Source organism: Girardinichthys multiradiatus, chromosome 5, assembly GCF_021462225.1.
Source record: "Girardinichthys multiradiatus isolate DD_20200921_A chromosome 5, DD_fGirMul_XY1, whole genome shotgun sequence".
Classification (NCBI taxonomy): domain Eukaryota; kingdom Metazoa; phylum Chordata; class Actinopteri; order Cyprinodontiformes; family Goodeidae; genus Girardinichthys; species Girardinichthys multiradiatus.
Window position 1 is genome coordinate 26,702,025 of NC_061798.1, and position 14,633 is coordinate 26,716,657.

The 14,633-nt window shown below is 40.4% G+C and overlaps 1 protein-coding gene and 1 long non-coding RNA gene across 4 annotated transcripts in view; one reads left to right on the forward strand and one right to left on the reverse strand.

Annotated features, from left to right (window-relative positions):
- grk4 (G protein-coupled receptor kinase 4) overlaps positions 1-14,633 on the reverse strand; it is a 65,816-nt gene that overhangs the window by 30,286 nt on the left and 20,897 nt on the right. For 2 of the 3 annotated variants that reach the window (XM_047364943.1, XM_047364941.1), the window contains exons 2-4: positions 11,725-11,820; positions 2,105-2,223; positions 1,035-1,112 (exon numbers count right to left, since the gene is read on the reverse strand). In XM_047364943.1, the coding sequence (XP_047220899.1) occupies positions 1,035-1,112; positions 2,105-2,223; positions 11,725-11,820 (293 nt within the window). The remainder of the gene's footprint in view (positions 1-1,034; positions 1,113-2,104; positions 2,224-11,724; positions 11,821-14,633) is intronic. The other variant, XM_047364942.1, reaches the window with a different exon arrangement.
- LOC124868117 lies at positions 2,232-9,278 on the forward strand. The gene is made up of 3 exons (XR_007038243.1): positions 2,232-2,478; positions 8,283-8,421; positions 8,578-9,278. It is a non-coding gene; the product is annotated as an uncharacterized LOC124868117 (long non-coding RNA).

Here is a 14,633-nt window from a genome sequence, read left to right on the forward strand (position 1 = left end):
GACCTTTGTTTCCTTAACTCTTTTTATCCAGACAGTTGTGGGACACCGTCAGACATAATTCTCTCTAAAAGGGTGAAATCTGACCAGCTTGGTACCATTTTAACCAGTTATGCTCTGTGGTCAACAATAATCCTAAAAAGGGGAGCCTTTTCCAAGCTAAGAACCTGGAACACAGAAGTTCCTTGCTAATTTTGTAAAATCGGTGTCAAAAGAAAAGTGTGAGAAACGAAATCCACTCAATTGAGTCAAGTGTGGCCAATTATAAAAATCTGACTGTCGGTCACATCAAAACAGGTGGAAAAAAGTTATTTTAATATCTGCTGCCGAGATTTTAAAAGGACAGATACCAACAGATACAAGGGATTGTAAAGAACGATTGTTTAACCAATTTAACCAATAACAATAAGCACATAGTTTAAAGAACCAGGGTATAGGATATAAGATGCACAGCTGCAACATGCTGAATATTCCCTAGCTAACCAAAAGAAAAAAACAGGGTGGCTAAAAAAAGCCCCACAAAAGGCTCCGTCTACAGCACCCATGGGAAGAATATGGCCTAAAGCTCAGCTGTGGCCTATGAATCATCTCCATCTGCCCCTAATGCTACTAAATAAAACACAAATATATAAATCAGTAAAAATCTGCAGTTTTTGTGGGTCTTATAGAGTCTAGACATCTTTTTCACCTACATTTAGAGCCAGTAAAGAGCAGAATTAGACTTCAAGTTTCATTTCACAAAGTGAAATGGTGAATGGCTTAAAACAAAAGTTAAAAATTGTTGCCATGTGCAGCAAGACGGACAAACATGCATTACCGCATAAAACTGACTTCTTCAAATATAAAAAAATTAAACTGTATTTCCTACTTCCATATAAATATGTATGCCAATAACACCAATACTCTGCAGTATTTCCATCAGTATATTGTTATACATGCTACTCTGGAAAATCAAGGTGCCATTCTGCATACTGTTTTTAAAGTAATAACTGTATAAGCTGGCTCTGCTTTTGAGCAAACATGTTTATGCATCTTACCCCATTATTAAAGTATGTGTCTAATACATTCAGTCCACAGTCCCTCCTCTTCTCGTCGGGAGCTAGCTGGTACATGGCCTGTCGGAGGAAAAACAGACACGTGAGCAGCGACGCCAGGGCACGCTCATTCAGCCATCTTTAATACAACTCCAAATAAGGGGAGAGAGAGACGGGCAGACGGGAAGGCCCGAATGCAGAAAAGAATACTGGGTTAAGAAGCGACAAAAGGGGAAAGTAATGAAAAGAGAAAGTAACAAACAACTCTTCGAAATGACAACCTTATTCATCTCCATGCTTCATTCATAATATTTGTCACCTAACAGGTCAACGGAGAGTGTCTCTGGTCAAATATGGCCGTACTTGGAGAGATGGTCTGGAGTTTGACTGCCTCCAGTCGCCTGTTTTGTTTGAAAACAAGCTCTGCAGAGAGAAAGAGGACTGAGCGGTGCAACTATGCATCACAGCAACAACATGACGTCCTTCGGGGGGGGAACACGTGAGCCCTAAGGATTTATTAATTTGTTTTAAATTTTTTAATTTAACTCCACCAGTGTGAATATGTGCATCTTCCGGAGGGTGCATATTAATGCTGGTCTGCATACCTTGAAAACCCATAACATAGGTCCTCAATAGATAGCCATGACCCCCCCCCCCCCCCCCCCCCCCCCCCCAAAAAAAAACTCCCTCCCCCTCTGTTTCGTTTCTCGCATACCACCAAGGGCCTAGACACAAGCTCGGGCCTGTGTTTGCCTGCTTACCCAGGGGACCTGCCACTGACGTCGGAATGACCTCATGGAGGAGTGCAGAGAGGCAGACGTGGGGTCTGCTTTTTAACAGCCGGAGATGCTAATCACCCACCCACCCATGCAGGCAAAGCACTGATTTACCTCGCCCATTACTTGTTTTGCAGAGCCTGATCAAGGTTGGTCTTGCAGGAGACCTTGCTGACAGATGGACAGCATGAAGAAAAACACATTGGAACAAGCAAGGGAACCTTTGGGCTTCAAAGAAGATACGGCTGTAGGAGTGTCACACATTATGGAGGGTGATGTATAAAGGCTGATATTTACTCTTACCACAGCATCCATGAAGTCAATGCAGCGCTTCAGCTCTGGCCTGGTGTCACAGTACTGACGGAATAACAGCCGACCGATGGGCTGCTTCTCACATAGACTGGTGAAGTCCCTCTCTGTGGGGAGAAACACAAAGAATGAAGTGTAACAACTGTCTTCTAGCCCGAAGGTACTAGCCGGGTCAGGTTACCTCTAGAGTAACTGACAACAAAGACATTTCTGCTGCTTAACCATCATCAAGTTTTTGTTCTCTCAACATGGTTGGAGGATTTCCATCTTGTCCAACATGCCTAATACTACAGCTCTTTACATCAGTTGTGGACTACTTTTTTACATCCTAATATCAATCTTCCGAGGAGCCAGACATTCAGGTAATCATTTAAAGTAGCCTTGAGCAATAAGCTCTCTAAAAGGACACGTAAAGTTGTTTTTTTTTTTGAAACATTAACTTTTAAATGACTTAGACCTTCCAGCAAACAATAACGTAACACCGACGAATGTTAAAACATTTAGTTTGAAACCCGGCAAACACGAAGAACCACATCCCCCGGTTTCATCTGGAAACAGCAGTGGAAAAGCTTATATCTTGCCACCATCAACCAAGGAACCCATCAACAAGCGATGTCAGAAGAAGTATGTAGTCCCTACAACATGTTCTAAGTGTTCCTTGTGGTCTTCTCTACAGCGGGACGTGTTTCAGCTGCTTGTATCCTGGATCTCGTTCTTTCGATCATGATCGACAGTAGCAACATAGAGCAGTAAATGGAGAGTTTTCCCATCTCAGCTTAGCTCTTTTTTCCACAACTGAAGATCGGTGCACCTCCTGCACTGCTGCAGGCAAATCTCCAGTCTGTCTATCCATCTCCTGGTTCATACTGCCATTACAAGACGCCAAGACAAGCAAGGCCCATTTAGTATAGGTTATCAAATCATATGGTACAACAAAATAATGCCTAGTTTTTACCATTTCTAAAAATATATTACCTTTTTGGAATTTTGCATTTTTATAGTAGTATGGAGTATTTGTAAAATACATCTGATAGCTTATTTACTAAATACGGCAACTTGTGGAGGAAAATACAAACTTTGTTGAAGAAGTACATTTCTTTTACTTGCATCAGGCACTATAGGGCTAAACGACAGTCAAAATGAACTTAAATGACACTATAAGACACTTTATAATCATGTTGACCCTCACTCTGCAGCTATAACAACTCTTCTGGGAAGGCTTTCCACAGGGCTTTAGGAGTGTGTTTATTGGAATATTTGATCATTGTTCCCGAAGCCAAATTGTGAGGTCAGACACTGATGTTGGATGAAAACGTCTGGCTATCAGTCTCCGCTTTGATTAATCCAAAAGGTGCTCTATCGAGTTAAAATCTGGACTTTGTGCAGGGCAGTCCTATCTAACCGAACTCTGGACTGGCGTATAGTCATGTTGGAACATGAAGGGGTGATCCGCTTGCTGTTTCTAACGAGCTGGAACCATGAAACAGTCCAAAACGTCTTGGTATAAATATATTAGCTTTTTCAACAGCTTTGAAAGAGAGAGAAAAAGACCACCTATATCCATGGTTTCTATTAGTGTGTCAGTCTGTTTGTCCTGTGAAGCTGGTCACATCTTATTAGAACTTATGTGTCATTTGACTTATATTTCCTTTTTTACCAAATGAGGAAGAAGACCGATTGCACTCTTCAGGACAGACTGACGAACACACAAAAGACAAATATGCAAAAACAAAAATGCATGTATTTGGAGAAATATGGGAGGAAGGAAGGATGGTTGGGATAATAAACCGTCGGAGTGTTGGCAAGAAATGGAAAACCACCAAATCTTTACAGTAATTCTCTTGCTTATTTGAAACGCCTGGCTTTGCAGCTTAGAGCCCCACTTGGATTTGTCTCAATGATGATGTCCTAATATTCGCAAACATCCGACACAAAAGAAACCAATTGATATTTTTATTACTTCCCTTTAAAACAGTATAGCTTCATATTTTAAATCTGAACATAAAGGTTCTCATTTACAGATTTGTAACTGCATAAACTACACTTAACGCTTCCCTTTCATCCAATGTCTCAATTCTTTGACTGTATTTCCCCTTTTGCATAAAATGAGCAAAATCAACCCCTCTTAGGTTATTAGGAGTTCGAACAATAATAAAAAAATTGTGGCCATTTGTTTAAACAGTAGAGTACTTCCTCTGGGTGTGGATGTGAAACAAAATGATGCATGACATTTATAATTAAACATCTAATAGATAAGGTGCATGTAAAACCTGTTTATGGTCAGCCTGTTTGCTTGCAACTGGAAACTATGTAGAAAACGATGCAAGATTTGTGGTTGTGAAAAAAAAAGTGTGTCAGGGGTCGAGTGGGAGTTTTTGTGTTCATAAATAGTTGATGGTTTTCTTCTAATTCAGGCTTCACTTAACCACCAACCAATGTGCACTGATTCTCAGACGTGCAGCGGATCTCCTTCCTGGTTCCAACAACGCGTTTCAGACTGGAGCAAATTACGGCTGCAAAGATCACTCACTTCTGCACAGTTAAATGCTTCAAAAGAACAAAAAAAGAGGGGGAAACTTTGAGTGTTAACTGTTTATCCAAAACTGAGATTGCTTTAATCACAAGGTTGACCTTACTGGGCCTGAAAGTGGCGACAGCTGGAAACCAAATATTTACCATTCAGAGATTTGTCTGTTGGGTTTTATGTACAACAAACTGTGTCGCTTTGCTCGCATTACCCTGAAGAAAGGTTTCTGCAGCCAGTTTATTGTACCTGTGAGGTACAATAAATGTACATGAAGCTCAGCTATTTGACATTACATTATCCTAAACTTTTCCTGTTTGAGGTCAGGATTTCCTAATTTTTTTTTAGTTTGCTAAATGCCAGAGTAATGAAAGAGATTTTTATTTAATTGCTTTTTTTATGTACAGTTTTATGTACGTACATTAATGTTACTATACCTTTAAACCATCTGGCATTTAGCAGATGATGATGTCAACACTTTGCAATTTCATCCACATTTGTAATATTTGGAGGCATACCGGCTAATGTATTTAAAGGAAACTCCTCAAAAAGTCCCAAAAAAAGCAAAAGAAATCAGCCAGGATATGACAAAGAGAATATTGGAGCTAAAACAAGTCTTTTTCATCATTGGGTAGAATTTCTAAATGCCAAAAAGGTGAAGGGTCCAGTGTCCCAGAGAGGAACATGCGTTGGGACACATTAACCCCAGAACAAAAGCAAAAGAGCGAAAGAGTGTCATTATCTACAGGAAAAATGACAGTAGGTTACATAGGCTGAACATAGGCTGGACAGCAACTCAGAGAGGAAGAAGCCATTAACCTAAAAGCAGTAGAAAACAATCCAGATTACAGTTTGGAAATGCGCTCAGGGATGAAGACATTAATCTTCTGAGACATGTCCTGTGGTCTCATGAAGCTAGATTGAAGTGTTTCACAATAACGACCATTGTAACATTTGGGGGTTAAATAAGAAAGCTTGCAAGCCTGAGAACACCAACCCAACTGTAGTAACTGTGGTGGCAGCATCATATTGTTGCTGTGTTTTGCTTTAAGAGGGACTGGTGCACTTTATAAAAACAGATAGCACTATCGGAAAAGAACATTATATGCAAACATTGCAGCAACAATATTCAACATCAGCCAGGATGTTAAGGATTGGGCACATATGGGTCTCCCAAATGGACACCGCCAAATTAGTTACCGTTATTGGCTTGAACACAACAAAGTGAAAGCCCTGATCGCAGTCTCATAGAAATGTTGGTAAGAGTAGCTGAAAAGGTGTGTGTGTGTGTGTGTGTGTGTGTGCGCCGAGCAAGGTGACCTATAAACCTGACTCAGTACCACCAGTTCTTTCAGTATTCCACAATTCCAGCAAACTGTTGTAAGAAGCTTGTGGAAAGATACTTAAAATGTTTAACCCAAAATCATTTAGCTCGAAGGCCACTCTACCAAATACTAAGGAAATATATGTAAACTTCACAATCTGAATGCATTTACAATAATATATCTTAAAAATACTAATTAGTCCAACATTTAGCAAATATAGATATTTTTGGTAATCCTATCTGACCTAACAGGAAAAGCTTACTCTGATTAAAAGCCTATGTGTGCATTTATAGAGTAAGGAAATATCTAGTTTCATCCATTTCATTTTCCTGGAATATTTATTGTGCAGCCATTACATGATCTAATGTTAGTTTCCACTTAAGTGGTACATGCAGAGCTGGGATCTGGCAACAGTTACACTCGAGGACACATTAATGATGTCATATTGTATGTTTTCATTACTTTCTCTCTAAACAAGTTCTCTAAAAGCATAGCAGTTTCCTGGTAGAACAACCACCAACGTAATGAAGCAGACACAGAACATATGGATGCTAGATAAACACCAGCTGAGGATATTGCTGAATAAATACTTGACCTAATACTCGCCTGTAACTTGCAACATTTATGTATTTTATTTAGTTTTTAATTGAGCTTTCACCAGCAAATATCAGCTTGTAATACTCTATGTTACAATATGAGGAGCAAAACAGCAAAAGGCACAGTTTTTTTTTATAACAAACAGTCAATTTAACTAATTAGGAAAAGATGCTGCTTTTCGGTTTTAAATTCAAAGCTATTAGATCATGACATACATTTTTGTTTTAAATTCTTGTGCAAATACCTTGAAAGTGAAGTATATATATAAAATAGAGTTTGTCATTGTCCGAATCATGAATCATAGTGTTGGCAGCACCATACTGTGGGGAGGCTTTTCTTTAGCAAGGACAAGAAGCTGGTCAGAGATGATGGGAAGATGGATGAAGCTGAAACAGACAGATACTGGAAGAAAACCTGCTAGAGGCTGCTTACCATGTGTACATTATTGTGTTAATCTATTACATATAGATAATACATTTGTATATTTGGTTGTAACATGACAAAGTGTGCAAGTGTCCAATCAGTCTGAAAATGTTTGCAAAGCTTGCAAACCTCCATGTGTAAGAGAGAGCTCTTTCAAGTCCTGACTAAGCAGTACTGACCAGTGTTGGTAAAGAGTCGTCAAGGAAAATGAGAAAGAAGCATTCTAAAACTGGCAAGCACAGGCATGGTAGAGTAATTGTCTTTACCGCTGAACTAAGCTGCAATTCCAACTTAATTAAACCCCAGTTTAGTTCAACGTGAAGTGGGCTAGTTAGATAATGAATGGCCATCCAAGTGTGATCAAATATACAAGTGCACAATCCTTTGTGAGCAAGTGCAGTACCTTCCTAAAGTATTCATACCTCTCAGTCTTTTTTAGGATTTTGCAACAACCCAAAATGTAACTGTATTTTCTAACCTTATACATTGTTTGGTTTTACAAAATAAATCAAATTAAAGTGTGTTCACAGCCCTGTTTTCTCCGATTCCCCCTGAATAAAATCCATAGCCACCAACTGACCTTCAGAAGACAGACGCTCTGTTTCTGGCCTCAGAGGTTTGTTAGAGAACGTTAGAGAGTAAACAGCATCATGAAGACCAAGGAACACAGCAGACAGGTTAGAATCAGAATCAGTTTGTGCGCACACACAAGGAAATTGACTCCGGGGTAACATTGTGAAGACTAGAACTGGGTAAAAAAAAAAAAAAAAAATCGATTGAATCAATTTCAGATTGATTCCATTTAAATTAACCAATATCAATTCATAAGGCATGAAATCGATTTTTCAACAGTCTTGTACGTGAGGTCAGGTTCACGTTCACACTGAATTTGGCCACACAACCGGGTCTAAAGATCCCAGCTGTGTCACGTCTGCTTGCCCGTGTGAGGCGCATAGCAACGTTTTTCCACCGAAGTACAACGGCAAACAAAATACTAAAAGAAAAACAGAAGCTACTTCTGGACATGCTGGAGCGCTTTTTAGAGCAACAGCCAGCCATCTCTGCCACTCTCCTTTCACAAGACCTACGCAGGAATGAAAAAGATCTAAATAGGTTCTATCATGAATTCCAAAACACAAATTGTTTGTTTTGTGTATTACTGATTCATTGTAGCAGTTAATGATTCATAATTCATGCCATTTTTTGTTTGTATGTATGCTGTGGCATCTGCACAAACACAAGCTTTATCCTCACTCATACTGTTATAACTAAAAATGATTTGTGAAATGTCTTGAAGATATGATGCGCAGAAAGGCACATTGTATGCAGCTTCAGCACTGGATCCTCGCTTTAAGGCCCTTCCATTCCTGTCTGCTGAAGAGCAAGATGACACCTTCTCCAGACCGCAAACTGAGGCTGCCACTGCTGCGTGTGATGTAAGTATTTAGATTTTTTTTTTTATTAAATAATAATTATGTTTTCATTGACAATTAAAAGATTCTATATTGGATTTTAAGAAATATTATATAATTTTAGAGTTTATAAATGATTTTCAATCTATTTCTGGGGGGTTTTCCTGTCTTTTTCAACAGCAAAATACTGAGGGTATTGATATCGATGAAGGAGCTGAGGAGATGGGTGAAGCAACTTTGCCCAAGAAGCCTAAGAAATCCAGCACCGTGGAGTCTCTCCTTGGGACAGTCTACTCACCAATAGTAAAGAACCATGGACAAACAAACTCCAGCAATGAGGGCTGAAGATGAAATAAGAAGATACAGGGCAGAAAACCCTGCTGGGCTGAATGAGAATCCTCTGAACTGGTGGAGGTCAAATGAAAGAGAGTATCCACTGTTGGCTCGAATTGCTAAGCAATACCTTTGTGTCCCAGGGACCAGTATTTCGTCAGAGAGGGTGTTTTCCACTGCGGGTGATATTCTCACTGCAAAAAGGAGCTGCCTAACCCCGGATCATGTCAATGAGCTGCTTTTCCTTCACAAGAATCTCACATTTAGTGAGAAGTGAGAACAAAGTCACATTGACAGGTCTAGACAGTTTAAGTTTATTTGTAGTTTTGTTACCATTATTATTTAATTTTGAACTTAAAGAAACAGTGCCCAAATGCAGTTTGCAGTTATGGAAACTTGTAGTTCCAAGTACAGTTTTACTTGCACTTCCTTTCTCATTTCAAGTTTGCCCTTTTGAGACTTGACAGTTTTGTTTACAGTTCAATTTTAAGCTGCCCAATTTACAAGTTTGGACTTTCTGTTTTATGTTTTGTTTACAGTGAAGATAAAAAATAAAGTAAATTTGTATTTTGTAACTCAGTTGAGCCATTTTAATTATTTAAGACCATAATGAATTTAATTGAATCAAATGGAATGGAATAGCAAATAATCGATTCAGAACCTTATGAATGAAAATCGATTTAGAAAATAATCCACAATACCCAGCCCTAGTGAAGACATCTAAAGCAGAGTAGGTTATAAAACCATATCACGAGCCTTGCACATCTCACTGAGCACTGTTCAATCATCTAAAAACAGAGAATACAGAACAGCTGCAAGCCTACCAAGACATGACCGTCCATCTAAACTGTACACAACAATGACAGTAATATCGGCGAAGCATCCAAGAGGTCCATGGTAACTCTGGAGGAGCAACAGAAATCCACAGCTCAGCTGGGAGAATTTGTCAATGAAACAACTATTACAAATTCACTTCAAAAATCTGCCTGTTATGAAAGAGTGTAGAGTGGCCCATTCGTTAAAAAAAGCCCCAAGAAGCTCCATTATAGCAGTTTGCCCCAAGCCATGCAGGGAACATGGAAAACGTGGCAAAAAAAACCTCATCCACACTCACAGTTCCCACGCTGAAATATGGTGGCAGCATCATGCTGTGGGCATGCTTGTCTTCAGCAAGGACAGGGAAACTGGTCAGAGCTGATATGAAGATGGATGGAGCTAAACAAAGGCAATACTGGAAGAAAACCATTTAAAAACCACAGAAGACCTCCGAATGGGATGGAGGTTGACCTTTCAGAAGGACATCAACCCTAAACATACAGCCAGAGCTACAGTGGCAACAAATGAGTTAAAATTACCCAGTCATAAAAACAGATCAACTGATAATCTGTAGCAAGACTTAGAAATTTCTAACGAGATATGATCTCCATCTAACCTGCCTAAACTCGAGTTATTCTGCAAAGAACAATTGACAAAAGTCTCATTCTCCAGATGTGCAAAGCTGGTAGAGACATCCACCAAAGTATTGATTAACTGGGGCTGAATACCAACACATGCTACACTTTAAAGAAAAAAAATATCCAATTTAAAATTATGCACCACTCTGTGTTGGTGTATCACATAAAATCCCAATCAGATAATGTGTGTGGTTTGCAAAGTGACAGAATAAGGAAACAGTTCAAAGCCTATTAAGACTTTATGCAAGGTACTGAGTGATCACCACGTTCGTTAGCTACTACGTGGAAAAGAAACTTGTAAAACTAGTTTCTAAACATACTACATAAGCCGACTGTGACGAGAAATAGTAGAAGCATGTGTGCTATGATGTACTGACCGAACACTAAAAGGCTGAAAAATAAAAGCGATGGATGGAGACGATGAAGCACGGAGGTTTGAGGCTTGCAGACAAAGTGGCAGCAGCATGTATAGTGTAATCTGGGTTTACTAAAACTACCACTTGCTTGTCAAGGCTAAGGTCAAATGCTTGACATTATCGAGACACAACAAAGACACTGTTATCTGTCGCTTTACTGTATCCTTGTGTGCGCACTTGCACATAGCTCCACGCCTGCCAGTCTGATTACACAAGGAGGAATATTTTGATCTCGTGCTCTGCGCGATAGGGAAATTACACAATAGCATGTGTGAAATGCTGACATATGTAAACTCCTACAGCGGGGGTGCGTATCCTCACGCAGACAGACACCTTTAGCCCATTTCTGGCATCCTGTGCAAATCGGGGTCCTAATGCAAACCAGTAGGTGTTCTCCCATAAAGGTGGCCAAGAACTCTCAGATTATGTGAGGGATGATCAGGGATGTGCGAACAGGAAGCACAACCATTGCTGAGCAAGAGATATCACCGAGGGAGTGTATATACATCTACATCCCTTTCACTCGGTCCCGCTCTTATCCCTCCTGTCCTCAAAAGATCTCTCCTGCTGCTGTAAAAGGTCTCTCCCTCCACAACTCTCCTCTTTAGCTGCTCTCTGAAGTGGCTCAAAGAGTAAAGGAGCGAGAGAGAGATGCAGATAGCAGTGGAGGGATGCATGGAGATAGAAAAGAGGGAGGGTATAAGAGCATGTGGGGGAGGGCAGCCCTGCAATCTCTGGCAGAGAGAGCTGACGCACAACCAAACACACACACACACAGAGGTGCTGTGTGGCATCCAAAGAACCACAATGATGCTTGCACAGTAATCTAGCCCAAGGGGGATGGACGACAGTTTCACTTGTGAGGCTGAGAACAGGAAGTGGGACCCAGGTTCTGATTTGACATGCGACAAGCACACACAAGCTTAACCTCAACTTTGATACTCTCACAAACCGTTTCCCCATCTCAAAAGGTGACACTCACACACGCCCAGTTTCCTGCCTCCCTTGCCTTTAACCGTGGGTGGAGACGGGTAAAAAAAGGAAGGAAGTCCAGTCCGAACTTCCCCCCAAAGTCAGACACACCCCAACAACCCAACGACACTGCTTGCGCTCCATGCCCGTACCGATAGCGCGGCGAAGCTCCTCGCATTGGCTGATGTGTGGGAGTTTAAGCATCTCCTTCCATTTCTTGCTGCGTCCATTCCTCTTGCCTCCCCCGCCTGAAACACAAAAAAGACCAGAGATTAATGTCATTCATGGACAGAGCATCCAACAAGTAGCATTTTCAGTACAGGAGTAACAAAAGGCATTCGGCCAAGAGTGTGTATGTGTGTGTGCACGCATGTTTATGTTAGCTCTTGCATGTGTGTCTTCAAGCAGGCTGACCTTGGTGTGACCAGAAACAGGGACAGCTGGTCCATCTCACCAGTCGCCTCTGTGCAACATGACAGAGGGTGTGATGAAGTACGCTGACAGCTCTCACACACATACACCAAGTGGATCCCAGTCAAACATTAGCCAAACTAAACCGTCATTCATAGATTACCTCTATCACACACACTCCTGTGGCGTACTATGCTCAGGAAGTCTGTGAACCCTAATGTAAGGCTTGAATGACCACAACAACATTCTTCTGGTTACTTATTAAAAAGCTCTTTGCAACAGCAGCTGCAGGTGTGTGTTTGTATTTACAGTTGAAAGCAGATATTTACAGACACTATATAAATACACACCCGATGTTTCCTCACTGTCTGCAAGCTTCTCACAATAGTTTGCTGGGATTTCAGCCCAAATTGTGCAGACAGATGTGGTGATCAGGGATCTGTAATGGCCACTCCAAAACATTTTAGGCTACTCTGTAGCTAAACGGACTGTATGATTAAGGTCATTGTTTCTTCTGAAGACACATTGTGCACAAGCTTTAACCGGGTGGCTAATGTCTTGAGATGTTGCTTCATTGATCCTACTTAATGTTCTTTCCTCATGATTTCACGTATTTTGAGAAGCGCACCTGTTCTTCCTGAAGCAAAATAACCTCAGATGCATGATGCCCCGTATTTTAAAGACGGAATGGCATTTTTCAGACAAAACAGCTTTACCCTTTATCCTCCAAATGTAACAATCATTATTTTGACCACAACCAGAGGATGTGCCTCGAAAAATGAAGCTCTTCATCCCTGACTGCAGGAAGTAAAAAAAACAAAAACAATTCTCTCTCTCTCGATGTTCTCGCGTTTAGCAAGTATAAATAGGTCTGTTAATCCTAATTGACCTAAAACAGGAAAAGATGGTGTTTAACTGCATCTACTTCTTTATGTTAGTATATACATTTATTATAAGTAAAGGCAAAGGAAGTTTATTCGTACAGCACATTTCAGGTAATTTCTTAGACACCTTCTGCACTATTACACATCTGGGTAATGGGGGAATATTCCTTTAAAACTGGTTCACGCCTGGACCGAGTCAGAGACTTCCTGGTGCTCTGTACCTTCCTTTTAACTTCTTTTAGGAGAGCCCAGCTCAGCCACAGTCTGTTAGGGAGGGGTCTTTTACAGTCAACTGTGTCTCATTGGGGACAGCGAGATCCTTCACGCTGTCTGTTCCGAGGTGGAAAATCCTAATTAACCTTTATCCAAAGTAGAAACTTTTGCCAATATGTTTTAGTTAATAGTTTACAAAAGCAACGCTAAACAAATGGGGTTTTAACCTTGATTTAAAAAAACTCAGGGATTCAGCATTTTTGGCGTTTTCATTAAGTTTGTTCCAGATTAGTGGAGCATAAGAATTCAATGCTGCTTCTCCATGTTTGGTTCTGGGGATGCAGAGGAGAGTTGAACCAGAAGACTTGAGTGGTCTGGAAGCATGATACGACAGCAATAAATCCTTAATGTAAGAGAAGAACATTATGGCACATCCATGATTTGCTCTATGCATCTACTGAATGCTTAGGTTCGAATAGGTTCATAATCACCTAGTGACATTGTAACGTCGAGTTGTGTGTCATGTGCATATTTATGGTAACTTATCTTGTTGTTTTTTATGATCTGAGCAAAGTGGGGAATGTAGATATTACATAGGAGGGGTCCCAAGAAGGAACCTTGGTGAACTCCACGTGTGATTTTTGTCAACTCTGATGTAAAGTTACCTACTGACACAAAAAAGGCTCTGCTCTTTAAGACTCAAAATGGCCAAGTCCGGTACCAGAAAGAAAGACACTGTTTTCTAGTTGCTCTAGTAATATTAATGTATAAGTGAGAGAAATATATAAGTACAGGAACGTTTTATGTATTTGCACCATATGTCAAAATATACTGATTCCATAAGAGGAAGAAAACAGGAACAATTGGATGATAATACAGTATCAGGACTAACAAAACACCTCATAAAACCCCCAAAACTTTAAGAACTCAATTGTTCTCAGATCATTATTTATTTACCAATCAAGCATCAGATCAAACTAAATTAAACCCACTGGTTGGTTGAAAATCTAAAAATCAGATGATCAGTGAACGCACCATACCTATGCGCTACCGGGTTAGGCTGACAAGGACAATCGTCGGTGTTGCAGTAGTTACTGAATCTTTTGGCTGTTCAATCATAAACGTCAGATTAGTGTTTGTATTCCATCAACAGGGAGCCTCACTTTTCCGGAAACAAAAACTATTCGTATCCAGCTTGTGGACTTAGAATAGACAAAGGGGTGAACTGACCCACACCTGAATGCAACCAGAGGCAGTTGTTGCATAAATCGCCCCCTGTGTAGGATCCCCACCTCACCTACGACAACTGTGCACATCAATAATACAGTTGAGGTCTCAGTCTTAACATGCAAGGTTCTGAACCAGAGATGGACAAATCTAGCCTTCTTAAAAGAACAGCATTTTTGCCTGAACATGCAAGTGAGCCATAGTATAGTCATTAAGAATGCAACAAAAGATAACTATTTTCTTAAATAAAAAGGGCAACCTCGGCTCCCCCCAGACTGTGCTGCCCTTGGGAGTAAGCCATATCGCCTACATCAAGTACCGCCACT